General features: G+C 35.1%; 1 protein-coding gene across 1 annotated transcript in view; it reads right to left on the bottom strand.

Annotated features, from left to right (window-relative positions):
- Positions 1-2,701: 2,701 nt before the first annotated feature.
- The window catches only part of LOC105939429, a 51,689-nt gene continuing 29,853 nt past the window's right edge, over positions 2,702-24,537 (bottom strand). The window contains 25 exon segments of the mRNA XM_036133390.1: positions 2,702-2,806; positions 2,934-3,081; positions 3,143-3,149; positions 3,181-3,468; positions 3,545-3,823; positions 3,826-3,861; positions 3,949-4,156; positions 4,158-4,223; positions 4,225-4,277; positions 4,427-4,711; positions 4,810-5,124; positions 5,222-5,515; positions 8,009-8,284; positions 8,411-8,725; positions 8,947-9,028; positions 9,074-9,237; positions 9,348-9,491; positions 9,494-9,601; positions 9,604-9,721; positions 13,880-13,985; positions 14,786-15,173; positions 15,340-15,651; positions 15,733-16,077; positions 16,971-17,267; positions 21,146-21,221. Coding sequence (XP_035989283.1) covers positions 2,798-2,806; positions 2,934-3,081; positions 3,143-3,149; positions 3,181-3,468; positions 3,545-3,823; positions 3,826-3,861; positions 3,949-4,156; positions 4,158-4,223; positions 4,225-4,277; positions 4,427-4,711; positions 4,810-5,124; positions 5,222-5,515; positions 8,009-8,284; positions 8,411-8,725; positions 8,947-9,028; positions 9,074-9,237; positions 9,348-9,491; positions 9,494-9,601; positions 9,604-9,721; positions 13,880-13,985; positions 14,786-15,173; positions 15,340-15,651; positions 15,733-16,077; positions 16,971-17,267; positions 21,146-21,221 — 4,719 coding nt within the window. The 3' untranslated portion in view covers positions 2,702-2,797.

Here is a 24,537-nt window from a genome sequence, read left to right as displayed (position 1 = left end):
AAATGTGGAAAGGGTCACAGGACTTGAATATTTGTTTTATTTTTTTTTTTTTTTTACCTTATATGCAAATCAATAGACTTGCTTTAATAAACTGATTTATTATTTTTCAAAATAAAAAAAAAAATTATATTCTCAACAAGGAATACACAATTAAAATGTTTTTTACTAGAAAATAAATTATTAATTTGTTTGCCCTATTAACCATAACAGGGGCTATGGATGAATTAAACGGTATTCCCAGTAGGCTGAATAATTGCATGGTTGTGTTGTTATTAATCATATTGCCAATGTGGCTCCTACAGTTGTTGTTATTGCGTTTAAGAAGCAAATTAATTTTGTTTGAGATAACAATTTGATATGGGAATAATGTTTTAATATATATTGCTCAAAGCACTGTTGACATTTGGTTTTCAACTTGGAAAAAGACTGCTCAAAAATTATTTCTCAATCAGCTTCTATGAAACTGTAATAAATCCTACAACCACTAGATGACACTGTTGCTGTGAATTTTAAGTACAGGTTTTAGACAAAATGTCAGGCCTAATTATTTCTATTTTAATCCTATTTCTTTTGAAGCCGTGCTACCAATTGTGCTATTACAAAATAAGTGCAAGAACAAGCATTTGGATTGTACTGTATTGGTAGAATATATATATAAGTAAAAATACAGATAGATATCGGTTCTTTGAAATTGTTCAACACGAAGCCACTAATACGACTAATATGACTATGACGTTATTTTGCTCAGTGTCTGAGTTTCAGATTATGACATCGTCTGACATTAAAGAGGTTGTGTAAAGATCTGAGCATCTCAAAAGTTACTAAGCTTTAATGTTCCTTTTTTTCCCCCAAGGTGTTGCTTTACTGTCAGGTGAGCGTCACTGTTAATTCCCTGGAGATCTGTAAGCTTGCATGAGAATACAAAGGGATCAAAGCCAACATCTTTAAGGTCGGCCGGAGAAGATGAGAGGACACGGGAAATACTTTAACACTTTATTTTGCTTGGTATGAAGCGCTTCATAGTTGGCCCATTGAAAGGGGACCGGCATGCAAGACTGGCAACAGCACGACGCGACTCCGTCCCAGCAACAGCGTCACAGATGTGTGTCACATGGTTCACAGCCATCAGGGACATAAACGCTCCACATCACTAAGCAGCCAATAGTAAACTTTGATGGTCGTGGTGTCATCCATAGATCTACATTACAAAGAAGTAGGCCTGCATCGACCGCTGTTGTCTATGGGCGCTGACGAGATTTGGGTCCGCCATCTTGAAGCGGTCATCAGCTCTGCTCAGTCTAATGTGTTTAGCAGGAGCAGTGAACTGTCAGCGTATTCATTCAAGGAAAATTCGCCAAATGTATAAACATGTATTTTCAAATTTTTTTGAAACCTTAAATATACAGCTATCATATGTATAAAGATACATTTTTAATGTATTTAAATTTTTTGTTAGTGAAGTGCTATAGTATAATATTCTAATGTAGAAATGATTGATAAAATAAGAAAAGCTAAGATAAGATAGACTTTATGATCTCACAGTGGGAATATTGCACAGGTTATTGCACAGGGTATGAAATAGTAATTGCACATTAGTTATTGCACACGTTATTGTCAGTTATAGTGCAGCATTGTAAAGTCTGAAACCAGCCAATTCAAAACCAGCTATTCAAACATTTTATACGCACAGACAAGCACACATTAACAATTACAAATTAGCTACTAGAACTGTCACTAATGCTGCATTGTGTCACGTTTTACTGGAATAATAAGCTATCTTTTTCAGGAAGTCATTTTTGTCTTCAGCATGAGCCTCCATCCTTTTATGTTAATAATACAAAATTATAAATAAACAAGATGTGTTAGAAAACAGTGTTTGGTGACTGACTGCTATCCGTTAATTAAAAGTGAACATGATTTTCTAGGGCAATTAAAAAACAACACAAAACAAGACCAAGTCAACTTTTTTAATTGTAGTTAGTTATTTTTAAGTAAATGATTAAAAGAAAGTAATCAACGTTACATGATTGGGCATCGTTTTACTAACAAGTTGATGAGAAATCCTGAGAAGACTAGTGGAATCCGCCTCTGGTATCCTTGTGCTGTTCTCAGGACGACCGCCCCAAGATGGCGGCCGTAATTTATTGCGCCGCGACAGTCTTTTTTTTTTTTTTAACAATAATAGATTTACATTATTATTACGTACATGAAAAATGTAATTGTCAAACATTTATGCAGGGTCTAATCTTTATATATGTCTATGACGTACTAGATAGGACACACCGGCATAAATCAAACAAAAGGTGGGAAACTCCATGGAAGAATGTACACAGACCAACTGCACATGTGCATATGGAAGCGAAACATTTTATTTAGTTTTTAGTAAATGTACATTTGTTGTTTTGTTTCTTTGTAAACACATATAACGTCGGTTGGTATCTATTATGATTTAACTGCATGGCCTGTGTGTTGAAAGTTGGAACGGACAAAGCTGAATATAAAGCTATGTCTCCATCTTGTGGACAACTTGTTCACTACAAATGATAGACAGAATAGCCCACTGTAGTTTCATTACGTTTACTTATCTTAAATGCATTTAAATGTATTGAACATCATATACACTACAAAAACACAACAAACGATTGATTTACTATGAACTAGAATAAAAACAACTTGGCAAAATTGGCGAAAGGAAATAATAAAAACTGATCATCAAAACACACATTCTAAAACAAACAGGGAAAAAAATCTAAAAAAATATGTCTTCATCCAGTTAAAAGCAATATGTCCTCTGTCACTATTTGGTCTGAAAGGAGAAGAAAATAAAATCTGTCAATGTGTTATACTTTCTGAGAAAGCGATTAACGTTTCAATTTACAAACTCCACCCGTCAGAGCGGCTCCAACATTAGTGCAGTTGCTGCTGAATCTTACCTTAACGATGAGGACAACAAGACAAAATATGATGGTGAAGAGGAAAAAGCACAGGAACGTTAACGCCATAGACCCGGGTTCCTTGAGTGCATCTTGGCTCACATCAGTGTCCTTGATAGTATCAAGAAGTACAGTGGTCCAGTGTGTCCTGTAAAAGCATAATTTTATTAGTTAAAACCTTATATTAACATTAGCAAGAGATCACTAACTCTAATTCTCATATGAATAAATAAATAAATTTAGCTACCTGGTTTGGACATATTCACTGTCAGGGTGGTCCCTTCATGCGTCACCTGGCAGGTTAAAACAATGCCTGGTAAAGAATCAATTGGGGCCAGGCGAAGGCGGCTTTGAATGCTGAATTTCCCATCCTGGCCAAGGTAGGGCTCAGTTATGTTGTAGTCCAAAAGCTGTGGGGTTTCACTGCGGAACCAAGTGATATTGATGGATGGTGGGCTGAAGCCTGAGACCAGGCATACTAGTTTGTCCTCTTCCTCGAATAAGATTGCTGAAGGTTTGCTGTAGGTCACAGAGGCTGCGGGGAAAGACATTGCTTGTTTATAATAAACTGTGGAAGAAAATATGTTTCTGAAAACTGACTGCAAGCTTACCAAACATGTCGCTTATGCTGGCCACAACTGGAGTCTCAGACGATTCATGGACGACAACACAAGAGTAGGTCGACTTATTGTCCTCAGCCCTAGTTACATTTAGTCTGCTCCTCATTGAAAAATAGCTTGTTCCTGGTTCTTTCCATGAAGGACTGTTAATATAGTGAGAAGCTGGGAGTTGTCGGCCATTCTCTTCCCAGTGAACAATGATGTCAGATGGAAGAAAACCTGAGACTAAGCAAGTAAGCGTGACGCTCTCTGACCTATACAGCTCAGTAAAGTTGGTTCCACTATCCTCAGAACTGGTTTGTACAGAGCTGGAAATACACACAAAAAAGAAGGATACATGTTACGTGACAGCAAGAACAACCATAGTAAGCAATCATTAAAGTGCTTACAGATACCTGTATTTTTGCTGATATGGGCATTATAAATTTTGTTGGCGCACAGATGTTTTGCCTCACAAGACACTTGTTTATTTGAGTACCAGTCCTCCGCTGACACACTGAGGAAGGTGTGTAAAGTTTCCGATCCGTTTCTGCAACTCACAGGTTTTTCCGTACGGATGTGACCTGGGGAAGACTGCTGACCACCTAATTTCCAGGTTATGGATGAAATCACTCAGACTAGTGCCAACCAAAAGACATGTAACAGTCACAGGATCCCCTCTTTTGAAGCTGCTCTAGTTTAGGTCTCTGAATATAGACGGCGACCTCATAAGAAGATGTTGGGGGTGACTGAAAAAACAACAAAAAAACAAAAAGAATCATGAAGCAGATGAGTAAGGAAGAACGTAACAATGAAATGTTAATTTAAAGAATATATGACCTAATGATCCACATTTAAACCTACAAATCGGCACAGGTATCTTTTGCTTGCATTTACCTGAGCAGACACTGATTTCCTTTTTGACCTTTTTATTTAGAGAACTGTCGGACACTTCGCATGCAAATACCATTCCTCTTGCCCACTCTGTCTGATCAACATGCAGCCGACTCGTTACAGCAACGTCTCCATTTTTGTTCATGCTGTCCTCAGTTGGTGAGTTCATCTGCTCTGACTGATTAAACCATTTGATTTGTGGCTTGAAGCCCCGACCGGAACACACAAGCGTTTGTTGCCCCAATCTTTCAGTGGGAGCCAGATAAAGTTCAACAGAGGGTTCCACTAAAATGTTTTGAGAAAAGTTCAGAAATGTAAGCAGAGTAAAAAAAAAAAATAATTGTCAATCATCCTGTTATCCAAGAAAACACAAAACCTCTCACCAAAAATATTGCTGATGGAATTTGAGGTGACAACACTGCTGGAGAAGCCTTGCTTCACTGCGCAGGTTAAACTTGTTATCAGTTTCCAGAGCTCTCTGGGAACAGAGAAGGTCCTACTGACTGAATGAGGGCCAGGGCCTTCAGGAAGATCAACATAATCTCTGTCCGAAATATCCTTTCCATTGGCCTGAAATGTAACATAGAGGTCCTGCGAGGACAGCTTAGAGATGTCACATTGGAAGGTGGCACTATCTCCCTTTAGCAGGTCTGGAAAAGGTCTCCTGATTTCCACCTGTGGGGGTGTAACTAAAGGCCCTGGTTCATAAAAGTAAAAGGCAGAAAACATTAATTCCTACTTCAGTTTCTTTGCCATTCTATGAAGTGAAATAATTAACTTGCAGAGTTCCTTCACCTGATACAGTTACTGTCTTTTCAGCAGATGAAAAACACAGATGTTCTGCTCTGCATGTTACAGTTTTCAGTTGCTGCCACTGAGACGCAGAAACTGTCACCCCACTGGCTATATGAGTTTTGTTTGGAACATGCTTCATTGTGTCACTCTGGGGACTGAGTCCATCCAACAGCCAGGTGACTTTGGCATCAAACGCAGTGTGAACCAAACATGTAGCTTTCACTACAGATTCCGTCATCACAGTCTTAAAGCTTGGAATCGCCATTTCAAAGGTAGGAGGGGTGCTTGAAAAAACTGAGAGGGTAAAGCACAAGTAAAAACTCATGACTAAGAACAACCCTTCACAGTAAATATTCACAAAGTCATGCATTAAGCATAGGACCAACAGTATTACCCCAATATTGTTAAAGAATGCAAAAACAAACCATCCACTGATCACGATGGAATAGATATAAAAAATTATACAAAAAGTAATAGAGGGGATCGCCAAACCACTAACGAAAATCTGCAATTTATCATTTTTAACTGGTAAATTTCCAACAAAAATGAAAATAGCAAAAGTCATTCCGTTATATAGAACTGGAAAAAAAACACCACTTCCCAAATTACAGGCCTGCCTCTCTACTGTCACAATTTTCAAAAATTTTAGAAAAATTATTCAACAACAGATTAGAGAAATTTATTGATAAAAATAAACTATTCACTGATATGGATTTAGAAAAAATAGATCAACCTCACTAGCACTAACAGAACTCATTGAAGAAATCACAAACTCCACAGATAAAAAGAAATATGCAGTTGGGGTTTTCATTGATCTAAAAAAAGCATTTGATACAATAAATCACAAAATATTAATCAGTAAACTGGAATGAATCGGGATCAGGGGGGTAGCTCTAAATTGGATAAGTAGTTATCTGAGAGACAGACAACAATTTGTGAAGATGGGAGATTATTTGTCTGAATGTCTGGGCATTGTTTGTGGTGTCCCCCAGGGGTCAGTGTTGGGACCAAAGTTATTTTTATTATATATCAATGATATTGTAAGGTATATTGTATTGAATTTTGTATTATTTGCAGATGATACCAACATATTTTGATCAGGGGACAGCTTACAGCTACTCTTGGAATCAATCACTTCAGAATTCAAGAAAATAAAACAATGGTTTGACATAAACAGGTTATCAATAAATTTGAGTAAAACTACATTCATGGTATTCGGAAACTGTAAGTCAAAGCATCAAGCACAGATACAGATAGAGGGGGTTAACATAGAAAAAGTATATGAAAATAAATTTCTTGGAGTGATCATAGATGACAAGATTTGCTGGAGGCCTCACATAAAACACATCAAAACCAAACTGTCCAGAAGTATTTCAGTCCTAGCAAGAGCTAAGCACATTCTGGATCTCAAATCACTTCACATCCTATACTGCTCATTGCTGTTACCTTATTTGATTTACTGTGTAGAGGTTTGGGGAAACACATAACAACACTCACTACAGGCACTAGTCATAATGCAAAAAATAGCAAAAAGAATCATTCACAACGTAGGATTTCGGGATCATACAAACTCATTATTTCTAAAATCTAAATTACTATCTAAAAATATCATGATTTCATTGAATACCAAATTGTAGTATTCATGTTCAAAGTAAGACATAGCCTGTTGCCTGGGAATATACAAAAGATGTTCTCTGAAAGGGAGGGAGGGTACGATTTAAGGGGAAGGGGAAATTTTAAGACTAATAGATGTAGAACTACAAGGAAAATATTATGTTTATCAATTTGCGGAGTTAAATTGTGGAACAAACTAAATGAGAACCTAAAGCAATGCCCAAACATATTCCTTTTCAAAAAAATGTACAAAGAAATTATTTTCAGAAGATATAGATAAGCATGGTAGAAAGTTTTGTTTGTGTTTTTGTTTTGTTATTTGTATATATTATATGTATGAGGGTATATGTGTATATATAATTATGTATGTATATGTGTAGGTAGGTGTATGTATATATATATATATATATATATATATATATATATATATATATATATATATATATATACATTTTTTTTTTATTTTTTTTTTATTTGTATATACTTTCTCCTGCATGTTTGAAATAAAGATATCAATTCAATGCAATTCAGTTGCAAACAACACTAGCTAACAGTTTGCCATCCCTTTTGATCAGATGGGACGTGACACTTTGGTCTATTTATCGAACTACATATATCTTGACAACAAAGATTGACGACTGCAGTCGGTTCTGAGGAAAATATCTGTATTCTTCAATGTTATCTATATTTTACTTGTATATCCCCATTAGATGCAATTGTAATGGTCAGTAAATATCTCAAACAAAGCAAGCAGCTGTAAATGAGCAACTAAACTCCAGACCAAATCTGCACCGTACTTGACTTCTGTATTCCAGCTACCTATTTCAGATATAATTACATTTTACATTGAAATAAGTAAGAATGTCCCATGGGTTCACTAGTTCTATGTAGGGTGGTGAAAATAAACACAGAGGAGGATCTTCTCCTTGCAGTAAGGGGTCCTAAATAGGCCTTATGCATAGGATAATAATTTTGACCCTCGCAAGAGCAATAGATAAACACAAGAAGCACAAACCTATTAAGGTAGCACTTAAACACAAAAAAAGGATATGCTCACTAGGCAAAAAACAAAAAATTAAAATAAATAATTTATCATTAAGACCTAACTATAGAAAAACATGTGTGCTACACTCAATTATAAGATTTTTGCTTGTAAGTACTTCTCTGGTTTACCTGAGCAGATGCTGATTTCCTCCACGACAACGTTATTCATAGACTTGTCAGAGACTTCACATCTGAAGACCTTTCCTGATTTCCACTCTGTTTCAGAAACTGTCAGTTGACTTGTCACTGCCACACGTCCTTTTGTATCAGTGCTGATCTCATAACTTGATGTAGATATTCCGTCTAACCATTTAATATGTGGGTTGAAGCCCAGTCCAGAACACAGGAGCGTTTTTTGACCTTGTGCTTTGCTGGAGGCCAAATAGAGTTCCACAGAGGGGTTCACTAAAATGATGTTGACACAAAACACAAATTATTAATGTCTATAGAAACATGTAAACATGTAGATCAATAAAAAAAAACTCTCACTAGCAAACACTGAATTTTCCAGAAAGCTAGGAAAACTCTCACCAAAAATATTGCTGGTTGAATTTGAGGTGATATAACCCCTGGAGAAGCCTTGCTTCACTGCACAGGTTAAACGTGTATCAGTTTTCCAGAGCTCTCTGGGAACATAGAAGATCCTACTGACTGAATGAGGGCCAGGGCCTTCAGGAAGATTAATGTATTGTTTTTCCAAAATATCCTGTCCATTGGCATTAAGCGTAACGTAGAGGTCCCGTGAGGACAGCTGTGAGATGTCACATTGGAAGGCTGCACTTTCTTCCTTCTGCAGGCCTTGAAAAAATCTCTTGATTTCCACATGTGGAAGTGTAACTGAAGGCCCTGGGTCGTAACAGCAAAAGCAAAAGAAAATATTTAAGTACGCATACAGTGTCACAAAAGAATGGACACCCGCTTATGTTTGGGTGCATTGATCTTAATCATTTATTAAAAGCAGAACAAAACATTACACATCCAACCATTACAGCACATTTTAGAGATTATGGAACGTTTTAAATCTTTGGTGACAGTTCTTTAGCATTTCTATTGTCTTATCCTCATACCTGAAAAGTGCACGGTCTTTACATTCGAGAAGCAGGGATGTTCAACTTTACACTGAAGACTTGTCATCTTTTCCCAGGTAGTTGAATGGAACCGTCAGTTTAGTGATTGTAAAAGTTGTGTTCTTATCCAAGATTGGTGTTGATTTGTGGGGGAACTCCAGTCCATTAACCAGATCAGGTTGGCGTTCAGCGCATTGCGGATGAAACATGTGGCTTCCACAGAAGCCTTGTCACTCACTGTCTTATAGGCTGGTATCTCCATATGAATGAGAGGAGGGTTTTTTCCAAGGACTGCGCAAAAAAAAAGAAAAAAAGAAACAAAAACCATGTACACTACAATTCATTCCATCGGTTTTTTATATAACCTAATTTACCATTTGGTAATGCACGTATAGACTTACTCTGACAAATGTCTATTGTTTTTGCAAATACACTGCTATTGTGAACAGACGTGCAGGTAAACGTTGATCCTGCCTCCCAGTCAACGGTTCTGGGTGTGATCTCAGTGAATCGACTGTAGGCTTTCTTGACCTGATCCACAGAGTTTTCTCATTTGGAGTGATGTCTTTGAGAATCTGGCCATTCTTGTGCCACTCCACGGACAATTTATTAGGAAAGTAGCCACTCAAAGCACAGATTAGTCTGACTTGCGAGTTCCCAATTCACCTTCCCAAACAGGGTACAATGTGATGTTTGGGGAGACAACCCGAACATCTGTGGAAGAGAGGAGATCACATGCCTTAAATGCAGCATTATGGGTTTTATCATTTTTTCTTTAGAATATGAAATGTGGTTAAGTTAATCCATACATACCTGAAAATTGAGGTCTTTAACTAACAAGCAACTTTGAATTATAGGTGCAGTTGCTTTTTGTATGCTAGGTGGCAAAGTTTTACATTCTACATTGTGCAAAAATGCAAAAAAATTGAGTTTAAAGTCTGTTGCACAGATGTTGAGCTTGACAGAGCAGAGCGACCAGAGCATGCAACGAGCGGAAGGTTTGAGTAACACCCAGGTTCAAAATGGGGACCGAAAAACAGAAGTGAAACCGAGCAGAGAGCAACAGAGCAGCACAGACAGCAGGTGTGAGGAGCCGTTTATACCAGTTAGAGAAACAGAGAGTAAATTTAAATGTCTCAGGTTGGTTTACATAAGATATCACACAGACAACATCTCATGACTTTGCCAAAGGTTTTAGTTCACAAGTCCAGTAATAACAAACTGAAAAGAGTAGCCAACTGTGAAATGTGCCAATTTACATACAGAGCTGAACTTGGATCATTGATTCCAGGTGCTGGTGGTGTGACGGTAATAAAAAACGTCAGACATAAAATACAAAATTGAGAACAGATTGAAAATATTGCAAAGAAAAAAGATACAAGAGAGCACAACAGTCATGTTGTTTTAAAATGCATTGCTCAAAAGTTATATGAGGCCTTTAGATGTAGAATGATCAAGACATAACATTTGCAATTACTTACATGATATAAAAAGTATAAGGAAAGTTCTGAAAATATATAGATTTTTTTTTAATTAAATGTCCTTTTTATATTCTTCTTGTTTCATTTGACCTGAAAAAACAAAACAAAACAAAAGTAAACATGCATGAAAAACAGTATTAAACCACTGAATCACTGAGTTACAGATATCAATTCAAAATTGTCTGCTGAGGTTTTTTTTTTAATGTTTTTATAAACTCTCCACCAACAGCAATTAAAATGTAACTCTTAATGCAAAAATGGTATTTATGTTTTGAAAAAAATAAAAAAATAGGTCAATAGGGATTTCAGATGCATTTTTACGCAGTCAAGATTACAATATTCAAGTTCCCTTATTTCTGAAAATAAAACTACATTTCACATTTTTAATATAACAGTGTGATAATCCGTGAAAGTTCATTATTATGTGATTTTAGCTTAAAGTATTTGGATGCATTAACTGCTATTCTATAAATATCTATGCTATCCTTACCAAAAAACAGCAATGGTTGATATTTATTTGTTTTTTTAAGATAAATGTTGTTATAATATTGTAGTGAAAATACTATATTGTGGTATATTTGGAGATTATTTTTGTTTTATTTATTGTTTTTAGAAAGTTAAAATAACATGATCATCAATACAATTTTGCCAGATTCCTTTCTCTCCAGATTCAGAGTTTGAGCCTCTCTTGTCTCTGATGTTGTTTGATAAAAAACTTGTTTTTAGTCATCTAAGATAAACCTTAGATAAACAGATTTAACAACAAATAAGTTTTCTCTTTTATAATTTTAGTTCAGTAATCTGATTAGTTCCAGAAACATAAAACTCATACCACTAAAGTGTGGTATGAAATAAATATAAAGTTCTTTATTTGATTATTTGCTGTGCTAAAAAGTTATTTATTAGATTAATTGCTGAAATATATGCATGCCAACAGGAAACTGTACATAGCGCAGATATTGTGCATAACTGCAATGAAAAGGGATTGAAATGTTTAATTCTGGAGGATTTATGGACAAATTATTGAATGTTTCAATGGAGAAAAACATTCTACGTCAAGGTTGAGCAATTGTCTGGAAATTTCTATATTGACTTTTTTCACCAGTTTAGACATCATATTTTAGAAACTCTGGTTTCTGGAGAAATTGTTGCTCTGAGAAAGCCAAACATGTTCTACAATAATAATAATAATAATAATAATAATAATAATAATAATAATAATAATAATAATAATAATAATAATAATAAGAATAACAATAATAAGAATAATAATAATAATAATAATAATAATTATTATTATTATTATTGGAGATAGGCACCAGCACCCCCCCCCCCCGCGACCCCATGAGGGATAAAGCGGTTTAGAAAATGGATGGATGGATGGATGGATTATTATTATTATTATTATTATTATTATTATTATTATTATTATTATTATTATTATTATTATTATTATTATTATTTTACTCCTAAAGCACTTTGCAATTGGGCACAATTAAAAAAATGCATCACAGTTCCAGTATATTCTTTGTTTTGATCAAACCTAAGCCAAACCAACTTTTTCTTATGCCACATTGCTAATACAATTAAAATCAAAAGTACAATTTGAATGGACACCTATTGCATTTGGCGAATAACAACAAAAAAATAGGATAAAAAAAGCCACTTTGATAAAAGGCTTTGTTTCTTTAAGATACCTGGTGTTATTATAATGCAGTGAAAATACTATATTGTGGTATATTTGGAGATTATTTTTGTTTTATTTATTGTTTTTAGAAAGTTAGAGTAACATGATCAACAATACAATTTTTCCAGATTCCTTTCTCTCCACATTCAGAGTTTGAGCCTCTCTTGTGTCTGATGTTGTTTGATAAAAAAACTTGTTTTAGTCATCTAAGATAAACCTTAGATTAACAGATTTAATAACGAACAACTGTTCTCTGATTAGTTCCAGAAACTTAAAACTCATACCACTAAAGTGTTATAAAGAGGCTTTATTCGATTATTTGCTGTGCTAAAAAGGTATTTATTGGATTAATAGAATCTATGCATGCCTACAGGAAATTAAAACTGTACATAGCGCAGATATTGAACATAACTGCAATGAAAAGGCATTGAAATGTTTAATTCTGTAGGACATATGGACAAATTATTGAATGTTTCAATGGAGAAAAACATTCTACGTCAAGGTTGAGCAATTGTCTGGAAATTTCTATATTGACTTTTTTCACCGGTTTAGACATCATATTTTAGAAACTCTGGTTTCTGGATAAATTGTTGCTCTGAGAATCAAATAATAATAATAATAATAATAATAATAATAATAATAATAATTATATATTATTATTATTATTATTATTATTATTATTATTATTATTATTATTATTATTACACTTTGCAATTGGGCACAATTAAAAAACTGCATCACAGTTCCAGTATATTCTTTGTTTTGGTCAAACCTAAGCCAAACCAGCATTTTCTTATGCCAAATTGCTAATACAATTAGAATCAAAAGTACAATTTGAATGGGCATCTATTCCATTTGGTGAACAACAAAAAAAAAAAAAATTAGGATAAAAAAAGCCACTTTGATAAAAGGCTTTGTTTTTTAAGATACCTGTTGTTATTATAATACAGTGAAAATACTATATTGTGGTATATTTGGAGATTATTTTGGTTTTATTTATTGTTTTTAGAAAGTTAAAGTAACATGATCAACAATACAATTTTTCCAGATTCCTTCTCTCCACATTGAGAATTTGAGCCTCTCTTGTCTCTGATGTTGTTTGATAAAAAAAAAAAAAATAGTTTTTAGTCATCTAAGATAAACCTTAGATTAACAGATTTAACAACAAATAACTTTTCTCCTTTATAAATTTAGTTCAGTAATCTGATTAGTTCCAGAAACTTAAAATTCATACCACTAAAGTGTTATAAAGGGCTTTATTCAATTATTTGCTGTGCAAATAGGATAAAAAAAGCCACTTTGATAAAAGGCTAAAAAATAACCTCCAACCAATGGTATGAATGTTTTGCATAATTATTGGCATGAAGGCAATTCTCATGACACTAGAAGAGAGAAAAACAAGGACTTATAAAGGAGATAAAGATTGCGCATTGTGACAATATGCATTATTTTACAGTGTGTGTTTTCTATGTATAGAAATGTATTGAATAATACTATGATTTTAACATCATACTGTGATTCAATATGACGAAAAATTACAGAAGAGATGAAAGGATGATGTTACTTGTTTTAGAATTGGCTGCATCATAGTTTAATCACAGCTATAAAACAATTATTCAAGGATGCCTCTACTTTCTCCTCCAAAGGCTTTGTTTAAATCCCCTCCACTGTTTGTCACTTTGCTAATTTACATTTGGCTTTTAGTTTGTATCTCAGTAATTTGAAATTTGCCCCAGCACTGACTTTACAGCACTTTACACGTTACCTTAAATGCAGTGGTTCCAATGGAGAACACCAGAGTGAGTAGGAAGAGAAGGATGAAGGTGATAGCTGTGTTAGTCATGTCATCTTCCTCTTCTACCACGGCTCCACTTGCATGTTCGATCATTTCAAACAGGAATACTGGTCGTGCTGCACAGTTAGAAATCATTCTTCAGTCTTTCAGTATTTTCAGTATTGTGAAAAAATAGCACATATTTGCCTTTTTAGAGTTTATCAATGAAGTTAATATATAGACTTGCAAATATTAGTATTTTGAAATTATTTGTACCAGCTTTTACTACTTTCCTCAAAGGTGAACTTGCTTCTTTTGTCTTTGAGTTTTTGATTAGTGTTACAGTAATTAAATTACTATTATCATGATTCTGACTTGCTTGTGAAAGACGCTGTCATCAGAGATAAGTTGTCATCCCACTTTCTTGGGGTGCAAGACCCAGTAGATGAAACACAGGCAGACAAGGACATGTCACAAAAAACACAGTCAGCTCTAGTCGTGCCAATAAACGTGCCAATGAAATCTAATTCAAGCGTTTTATGAACTGACCTTATTAAGGTTCTAGTCAGTAGTGTAAGATTTTAAAAGCTCGATATGCTATTATTGCACGATTGTTTATAATTTAAACATACTGAACTAAAACCTTCAAATCTCATTTGTGTTGCATAAGCACAAAATCCTGACATGACATAAACATTTAGTTCAAGACAAGTCAAGTACACACAAAGTGCTAGCGACAGACATCAACACTGTTGGTGAATTATTTTTTTTATTTTGTTTTTAAATTTGCACTAAAAACACACAAACACAATTTAAAATCACATGCAACAAACATAAAAAAACAAAAACTAAACCTCAAATAAACCATAAGACGCACAGACACAAAGTCACATCTACTAGGCCTTGCACGTTTCAGGGACGTTCATGTTGAGGTTGACCACGTTGGTTTTTTCAAAGGTTCTGTATCCAATAGATCTGACAATGGATCTGGTTGAGTTTGCCAGTGCTGGATGATAAACGGCGCAGCTATACACCATGTCAGTCTGCTCCCACTGATCTCGTGTGAGGATCAGCTGACTGTAAACATAGAAGGATCCATTGTTTTCCACGGGTTTTGTGGTACTGAACAGATATTTTGCATCTGCGTCTTCATCATCGACAAGCCAAGCCACATAAACCTCCTCGGGAGAGAAGTCTTTCACATAGCAAGTCAGGATCACTGCATCTTCTCTAGTTTGTTCTACGGGAGGCAACATAAACACTGATGGACGCTTCAAACTCTTTCCTGCAGGCATGAGAGAAGAATTAGTATTTAGGTCAGAGATGAAATTTACAGTGTAACCTGAAGGAAACATAAATGTTCCTGAGAAGATGGCTCCAAAAATGTGTTTGCTGTCATAACAAACAGAAATAAAGATAGGCAGAAGATCAATATTGAAAAATGTTCTTACTCAGATTTCCATAGTAGTCTTTTCTGTATTGCTCGATACTCTCGCTGTTTTCAATGACACAGGTGCGCTTAACTCCTTGGATCCATTCATCAAAGGTGATATCAAGCGTAACTTCCTGTACTGCTGATCTTTTGACACCCAGTGGTTCAACTACCAGGTCCTTTCCGTTCTCGTCCTCCCAGCTAAGCTTTTCAAGTGTTCCCCTAATGACGGTGACTTGACATGTTACAGTTCCCTTTTTGTTGACAAGGAGGTCCTTGCTTTCGGGGGCTATGATGCTTATCTCCACATCTGGTGTTTCGCAATTGGCAGCTAAAAGATAAAAAGAAGTTAATCAAACTGGTTCTAAAAAAAACAAAAAAAAAACAAAAAAAAAAAAAACATTGTACTCACCACGACACTCCTTATAGGATGTAGTTGAATTCCGCTGGACATCAGTGTTACGTTCTCCTCTTCCCGTAAATACACACGTAAGCGCTGAACCTTCACCTAATTGACTGATCGGCAGTGTGAGCAGACTTGAAGCACTGTACAAAACGGTTCCATTCGCGTCCTTCCTTCCCTGAGACAAGGTGTTGACCACTGCTGTTGTGTCGGTGATGTTTTGATCTTCTTTCATCCATGTGAAACTATACGTATTTGGTGAAAAATCTTTGGCAAAGCAGGAGAAGTAAGCCTCTCCTTGTCCCACGTCAGCGGAGGAACACACTTTAAGAGTCGGAAGCTCATAAACCACGTCTGAAAGACAAACAGATACACATATATGTTTGCGGAAGCAAGGCAAAAAATCTATATATATGCAGAAGCCCTGGGGAAACAACGTGCTGCTTGATTCATGTAGTCAGGTCTTACGAATCTTTAACGAGTTTCTACAACATAAACAAACTAATGTATGGAAAACATTTTATTTTTATTTTTAAAGAGTAGGAAGTTGTTCTATGTCGTCTGACAAGGAGATACAACTATTTAAAATTGGCATTAATGAATACCAAAGAGCTAACACTAACTTCTGCATATACATTGACTGGCAAGCACAGACCAATATGGATATGAATAAGGTTATTAATCGACAGACAGAAAAAAACAGGCACAGGCAGATGCTTGGAAACAGATGGGATTGTTCAGGCATCAAAAAAGCAGAAGATGCAAATATTGTTTATGAGAGGAAGAGAAGAGGGATTAGTCAAGAGGAAAAACCAATTAAGTCAGATGCTGGAAATACTATTGAGTTTACCCTCTTGTTCCACCTGGTTAAGCCTGCTATATAAATTAGCAAATGTCCAAAAAACTAATTACAAATTAGTTTTTGGACATTTGCTGACACTTACATACTCATATAAGAACTAGTAGTAGGATAATGGAGGCCTTTTTAACTGTTCTTTCAATGAACAGTATAATATCAAACATATTCTTAAAAACTAGTGTATTTCAAATTCGTTAAATTACATAATTATTGATGATACCTCACTTACAGGGCGAGTTAAGCAGTTTGTTAGGGAAAATATGTTTTTTCTTGTTTAATATAAGGCATTTGCCATTTTTTCCCCTGAAATGTGGCCTTCAAGACAACCAAATGCAATTAAAAGAAAATTACTAAACAGTAAAGATTTATCACTTTGTGTTTTTCTTACTTGGTTTCGCCATTGAAGCATGTTGTTGTCCTGCAGCGTGATTTGCAACACATTTGAAAGGTTTTCTTGCTTCCCAGTCCTGTCTGCTGACTTGAATCTGACTGATTCCCATGTATTCACTGCCTTTTTGGATCGGAGGGTACTGGATGAAGTTGTCCAAAGAAGTACTGCCTTGTTGCCATGAAAAAGTAATGGATGGGGGGTTGAAACCGGTGGCGAGGCAGCCGAGGGTGACCATGTCGCCGCTCCCAGAACCACATTGAGCCAGAGGAAATACAGTCGGAGCATTCTGGGTGGCTGAAAAAGGACAAACAGGAGCACATTTAAAACAGCAATATAAAAATGGAATGTAACATTTTTTCTCAAGACTTAAGAGAGAGAAAGGTCTCCAATGTGTCAAAGCTGTGAAATCCTGCTTTTATTACCTTTAGCTATTTATAGTTAATTCCTTTTAAATAAGATATTAGAGCAGAAACAACAACCAACTTTGCTAATGACATATTCATACCATTTTTTAACTATTCTTAACAGATATTGCTGAAATTCAAAAGTAATAATTTTGTAAATGATGCAATACTTTGCAATAATTTTTTCCCCCCACAAGTAAAAAGCAACATTGTAGGACATTCAATCAATTCAAATCAATTCATTCAATGTTCAATCTATTTGTGTTATAGAGCAAACTATTTAACATTTCATTTACCTCATCATTTTGTCAAAATCTATATGAACCACCAAAAACACATTTACCACTGACATTAATTTTAAGGACATGAAAAGCAAACAACCAAAATAAAAATAACCAAACATGACCCTACCCTTAAAATGATCCATATTCTACATAATAAACTAATTCTTTATAGCTCTTTACCCAAAACTCAACTAGGAACCAGTCCCATTTGAAAAATAGTGCATTGAAATACACAATTTTTTAAAATACACCAAATCTCAAGTCGATATTATTCAACACTTTTACAATTTGATTTTAGGTTACTGACTTAGTACAGTATATACCGTCCAAAAATATATCACTTTTAAGTATCATAAACACATTTTTGTAATTGAAAATGTGTTTTTTGTTAATAATTTTTGTAGTTGAAATTTTTAAATAAAATGTAATCATTTGAAAATGTAATTTTCAATACTTCAATTTTATTTAAATAAATATGTGCCTGGAATAATTTTAAAATGTAAACCTGTTCAAACTCTAAGCTAATTTACAAATCGCAAGATTATATAGTTCTGCAATTTTCTTTTGATAATTAGAAAAAAAAGAACTTCATACCTGAAGTGACGGTGACCATTGTTCCTTTTCCCCAATAGTCAAAAGCGTGATAGTAACACAGTAAGTGATCAGCTTACTCTTAACATAAAAAGGCTAATTTACCTGATCGACTATGTCAAAGTCTTTAACACTACAGTATTCCTACTATGAAAATATATTTAAACTAATCACATCAGGGCACATATTAACAATATGCAATTCACAAAGTACAATAAATATCCTTCAGCAGTTTACTTTGCGACATTATAAACTAAGTTCATCACCCAAACATGGATTAAATCATAAACCATTTTTAAATACAAGTCTGCTCACAGAGTTACATCTCAGCTTCATTTATAACTTGTTTGATTTAATTTTTTTTGGATTTTACGTGTTACCATCTAATAAGAAACAATTAAATTTCATACCTGATGTGACGGTGACCATTGTTCCTTTTCCCCAATAGTCAAAAGCTTCGTAACACAGTGACGAATCTCCTGAACTCTTGTACGTAAAAGATCTACATATTGCTGGTAAATTTTAAATTCTTTAACACCTAAATATTCTTGTTATTATTTGAAATCCTATTAAATCTTAAAGGCAACTGTAGAATTGTCGTTACTGGTTTTATCAACTTCGATTATTTTGAGAACATTGATTACTAAACAAAGAACCGTTCCTTTTGGGCATTTAAAAAAGTTTTTTTCAATTTAAATGTTAGTTTAAAATAATTTTACCATGGTAACAAATGCATGTTTTAACCTAATAAACAAGCCGCAAGATTGTGTCTTAACCGTCTATAATGTTTCTGTTGAACCAAAAAAAATTAACTAAAACAACTTTTAATTATAATTATCTTTTCCTTCTCAGAAACAATTTAATTTCGTACCTGAAGTGACGGTGACTGTTGTCCCTTTTCCCCAGTAGTCAAAAGCAGCGTAGCACAGCAATGAATCTAATTAAGTCTCAGTATGAAAAGCCTGATGAACTATTGGTGGTCAGGAAATTCTTCAACATGTAATCATCTTAACTATTTTATTAAATATATTTAAACCTATTTTAAGAGGGATTACTCCAAATTATAACTTTTAGTCATTATTATGTTTCAGTACTTCCTTTTTACAACAAAATACTCTCCAAAAATATGCTTAACTTTTAGTATTCATATAGTAACATTTTATCGTGAAACCTTTATAAAAAATTACAAAATACAGAAAAGATTTTTTAGAGATAAGAATCCTACCTGATGTTACTGTTACCGTTGTTCCTTTTCCCCAGTAGTCAAAAGCACCGTAGCACAGTGATGTCTCTAATTAAGTCTCAGTATGAAAAGCCTAACGGACTAATGGTGACCATGAAATTCTTTAACATGCAATCATCTTAACTATTTTATTAAATACATTCAAACCTATTTTGAAAGGGATTAATCCTAATTATCTCTTACTGTCATCATTATGTTTGAGTAATTCATTTTTACAATGAAATACTCTCCAAAAATATATTTAACTTTGTGTATTCATACAATATTTTTTTACAGTAAAACTTTCATAAAAAATAACAAAATACAGTAAAGTTTTTTTTAGAGGTAAAAATCCTACCTGATGTTACTGTTACCGTTGTTCCTTTTCCCCAGTAGTCAAAAGCCCAGTTGTCACAGTAACAGAGTCGATTCAGACTTCTAACAAAAACCTATTCCACTAATATTTAGATTTTTAATAGCATTTGGTGTAAATCCACCCATTGAGTAATGACTTCACAAGCATTTAATTAATTTTAACCAGCCGAAATAACCTAAATACTGTTGAATGTCTTTAAATGCCTAACCCGATAAAACTATAAATAAACAATTGTTCTCATGTTGTTTCAAAATTTGTTACAAATTAGAAACAAAAGCTTTTCATACCTGAGGTAACGGTGACCATAGTTCCTTTTCCCCAGTAGTCAAAAGCATAGCCATAGTCACAGTAAAACAGACCCTCAACTGTCCAATACTAAAACATGTTTAAGAATTTCCCTTGACACAAAAATCTGGAAATATTTTAAAGTTAAATTTAAACATTAGAGTGACCAAATACGATCGACTTACCTGATGTTACTGTGACCATGGTTCCTTTTCCCCAGTAGTCAAAAGCGTAGTCACAGTAAAACAAACCCTCAACTGTCCCATACTAAAACATGTTCAAGGATTTACCTCGACAAAAAAAATCTGAAAATCTTTCCAAATCAAATTTAGACATTAGAGTGATAATATCCAATCGACTTACCTGATGTTACTGTGACCATAGTTCCTTTTCCCCAGTAGTCAAAAGCATCGTCACAGTATGACAACTTATCACATTCAACATACAAAAACAAGCAACAACAGTTTTCTGCTGCCACTGGGATCTGACACCTGTTTACCTAAACAACTTCATAATTACTACTTTAATGAAAAAGTTTGAAAGAAACAAGATGTCATTTTAAACTAGTTTTGATGTTGATCTTTGTTTCTTTTCCTCAATCAAAAGGGTGCCTTAGTTAAGTACATTCAACATAGAAAATAAAACATCTAAGATGCTGTGAATGTCTTTCTGGCTAAAACAAAGAAAATTGAAACGTAATTAATTTGACGCAAGTATGCGAAAAACAAGCTTTGTATTTTACCTGATGTGACGGTGACAGTGGTTCCTTTTCCCCAGTAGTCAAAGTAGTTGTCACAGTGACAAATCACAATGGCACTTAAGTGCAAAAATATCTTGTCGTCTAAAAATTTAGATTTCTTCACAAGCACCTACCTGTTTTACACAGTTTTTTTTGTGACTAAGATACACCAGTTTTCATAGTGAAGAAAACCATGAACCATAAAATACAACTAAATGAAAAAATTCATAATAAATCCTGTCATCTTAAAATATATTTGATTAAAACTTACCAGAAGTAACTGTGACTTGTGTTCCTTTCCCCCAGTAGTCGAAGTAGCCGTCACAGTGATATACTGGAGCCTGTTTCTAATACAAATACTGAATATGTGTCAATCAAGATAAGATTATATATTTATGGGTATTTCACTCTGTACTATTTACCAATATCTCCCTGGAGACATGTATTTCCTGTGGTCTGAGTTATATACAATTATGCCAGTTTTTCAACAGCTGTTGCTCACTTCCTCTTTGCCTGATCTTATTGCCAACTTTAATTTGCACAGTCTAGAGTTTGCTCAGCCGGGAAACCCGAAACACATGATGAACTTAATATTAAGAGTTATTTGTTGTTTAAAAGACAACTTTTCACTTGCTGAAGTTAGAAATGTCTCCCTTCATTGGAGTGATACAGCAAGTAGTGCACAGAAGCAGAAACAAATTAAATACACTTTTATTTTTTTTAATGAACAAACATCTGAAAAGTATGTCAACATGTACTCAGGCACCTTTAATCAGATACCTCTGCATAAAATCCAGTGTAATCAACTTTTTTATGATTGCTGCGGCTTAACAAAACAGTTGGCTTTTCAAATATAAGATAAGAAAGATAATTTAAGGATTACTTTTACACAGTTACACACTAAATCAGTAAAGTTAGCTCCAATGAACTTATCAGAGAATTAACTTATCAGAAAGGGCAAAATAAAAGCAATAGATAAATAAAATCAGCTTTATTGCACAGTAATTATTAAGATGGTGTATTCAGGTAAAAACAAAATGAGACATTCAAAGTAAATAAAGGAAAAACAGCAGCCTATTGGCACAACGTTGTGAACAAATATGCAATGTGCATGATTGTACAGCAACATCTCTGCGTAGCTGAGATGTGTGAAGGTGTACCGTAGCGTTAAAGAGACTAGTGATAATAAGATTTCCTCTGCTTATTCCATTAAACAGAGGAAATACAGCCACTGATTAACACAATGATGTGAGAAAAACTATGTGAAATGCATGATTGTACAAGCAACACCCAGGGTAGCTAAAACATGTACAAATGGACATCAGCATCTGAGATATAGTGTACACGAGTCATGGTGAGATCAGAACCCATGCAACCATTAGTATGTTGTAAACATTCATTGAGTCTATGGTGAGATGCAGAGATTATAAAGTCTGACAGCAGCTGGAAGGAAGGACCTGTGAAAACGCTCCTTTGAGCATCTAGCATGCAACAGTCTCTCACTAAAGGAGCTCTCCAGCAGCTCCATGCATGAGGTGGGAGACATTGTCCATCAATGATTTTATTATTCTTACAGTTCTTTTGTCTCATCACCTGCACTGGGTCCAGGGGACATCCAAAGACAGAGCATGCCTTCCTAAAGAGTTCATCCATCCACTTCCTCTCAGTTACAGATAAGCCGCTGCTCTAACAGACCCCACCATAGACGATGGCTGATGCCACCACAGGGTCAAAGAAGGTCTTCAGGAGCAACCCCTGCACTCCAAAAGACCTCAGCCTCCTCAACTGCTAGAGTCTGCTCTAACCTTTCTTGTAAAGAGCGTTGTTTACTCCAGTTAATTGTTCAGGTGAACACCCGTGTTTTAGAAACGTCCACTATCTCAACATCAGTTCCCTGGATGCTAACTGGTATCAGTGAGGTGGGTCTGCGACTGCGAAAGACACCAGGTAGATGATAACATCCTCCACTGGTAGGCAAACTGCAGAAGGTCCAGAGAAGACCTCAGCAGGGGGCAAAGATTATTGAGGATAAGCCTCTCAAAGGTCTTCATCAGGTGTGATGTTAGTGCTACCGGCCTGTAGCTGCTGAGGGTGTGTGGACTTAGGCACTGGTACCAAACAGGAGGTCTTCCACAGCTCATATTGACTCAGTGTCAGAACATGCAGGCCTTTCTGTAAGACTATGCTATTGTGGATATTTTAGATGGGGTAAAAATACTTTTTGAGTTTTGTTTTTTAAACAAGGGAATTCTGCTTTTCTAAAGTTATTGATGTTATGTTTATAACCAAATCAAGGGTACATAAACTTAATGAAGCACCTATTCTGATAGAGTTGATGCCTCCAAACTACAATTTCTTTGTGAGAGCAAACAGCAAAGGAGAGGTAGAGGCCTGGCATCTTTGTTTAGTGATTCACTAAAGTGTAGAAAGGTGTTTCTGGGAAAATTTGACTCTTTTGAATATTTGACTCTGCCCAGCAGAAACTATGTTCTTCAATGTTTGCAGCCCTCCTATGTCCAAATTTAACATTTTTTAATGATCATAATGACCTCCTACCTGTGATATGTGTTGATTATGACTGTTTAATTATTGTGGGAGATTTCAACTTTCACATTGACAACCCCGAAGAGTGAGGTGCAAAAGAACTGTCTGACACACTTAGAAAATTTGGTTTAACTCAACGTGTTAAACAACCAACACACAGACAGGGACATATTTTAGCCTTGATCATCAGTAAGTATGTAAAGATTTCTAAAGTCAATGTAACTGACATTGCCCTATCTCATCACTTTTCTGTTACCTTTCAAAGTATAATTTTCAATGACTTAGCCAAAGGGACATCATAAGCAAACAAACTTTAAGGACGATGCCACTAAGTAGACAAAAAGTAGACAGGGTGTCTGCCTCACGGACCAAAACTGGGAGTTGGTTCCACAGGAGAGGAGCCTGATAGCTAAAGGATCTGCCTCCCATTCTACTTTTAGAGACACTAGGAACCACCAGCAGACCTGCAGTCTGAGAGTGAAGTGCTCTGTTAGGAACATACGGGGTAATCAGAGCTCTGATATATGATGGAGCTTGATTATTAAGGGCTTTATACGTTAGAAGAAGAATTTTAAATTCTATTCTTGATTCACAATTCAGCCAAATAAACTACAAAAGCTTAGAGGAAATTGCTTAGCAGCTAAGTTCCTTCTCCTGCTGCCTCGATGTTCTACCCACAGCTTTCTTTAAAAAGGTTTTGCCTGTCATAGCGGCTGATTTGACTCAGATAATAAACACGTCCCTTCTGTCATGTGTTTTTCCCCATACCCTAAAAATGGTAATTATCCAACCGCTGTTGAAAAAGAACAATTTGCAAAAACTGCTTCTGCAGTACTACAGGCCTATCTCAAACCTTTCCTGTATCAATAAGATTATTGAAAAAGCTGTTTCAACAACTAAATACTTTTTTAACAATGATCAGCTGCTTTGGCATTTTCCAGTCAGGTTTCCGTGCTCACCACAGTACAAAGACCGCCCTTATTAAGGTGTTTAATGACATCCATATAAATACAGACTGTGGAAAAACCCACCGTGCTGGTTCTATTGGACCTCAGTGCAGCATTCGATACTGTCGATCACACCATTCTGTTAGAGCGCCTGGAAAACTGGGTCGGCCTT

The sequence above is a fragment of the Fundulus heteroclitus genome, unplaced genomic scaffold, assembly GCF_011125445.2.
Source record: "Fundulus heteroclitus isolate FHET01 unplaced genomic scaffold, MU-UCD_Fhet_4.1 scaffold_616, whole genome shotgun sequence".
Classification (NCBI taxonomy): domain Eukaryota; kingdom Metazoa; phylum Chordata; class Actinopteri; order Cyprinodontiformes; family Fundulidae; genus Fundulus; species Fundulus heteroclitus.
The sequence above is the reverse complement of the archived record's forward strand: the minus strand, read 5'-3'. Positions and strand labels throughout refer to the sequence as shown.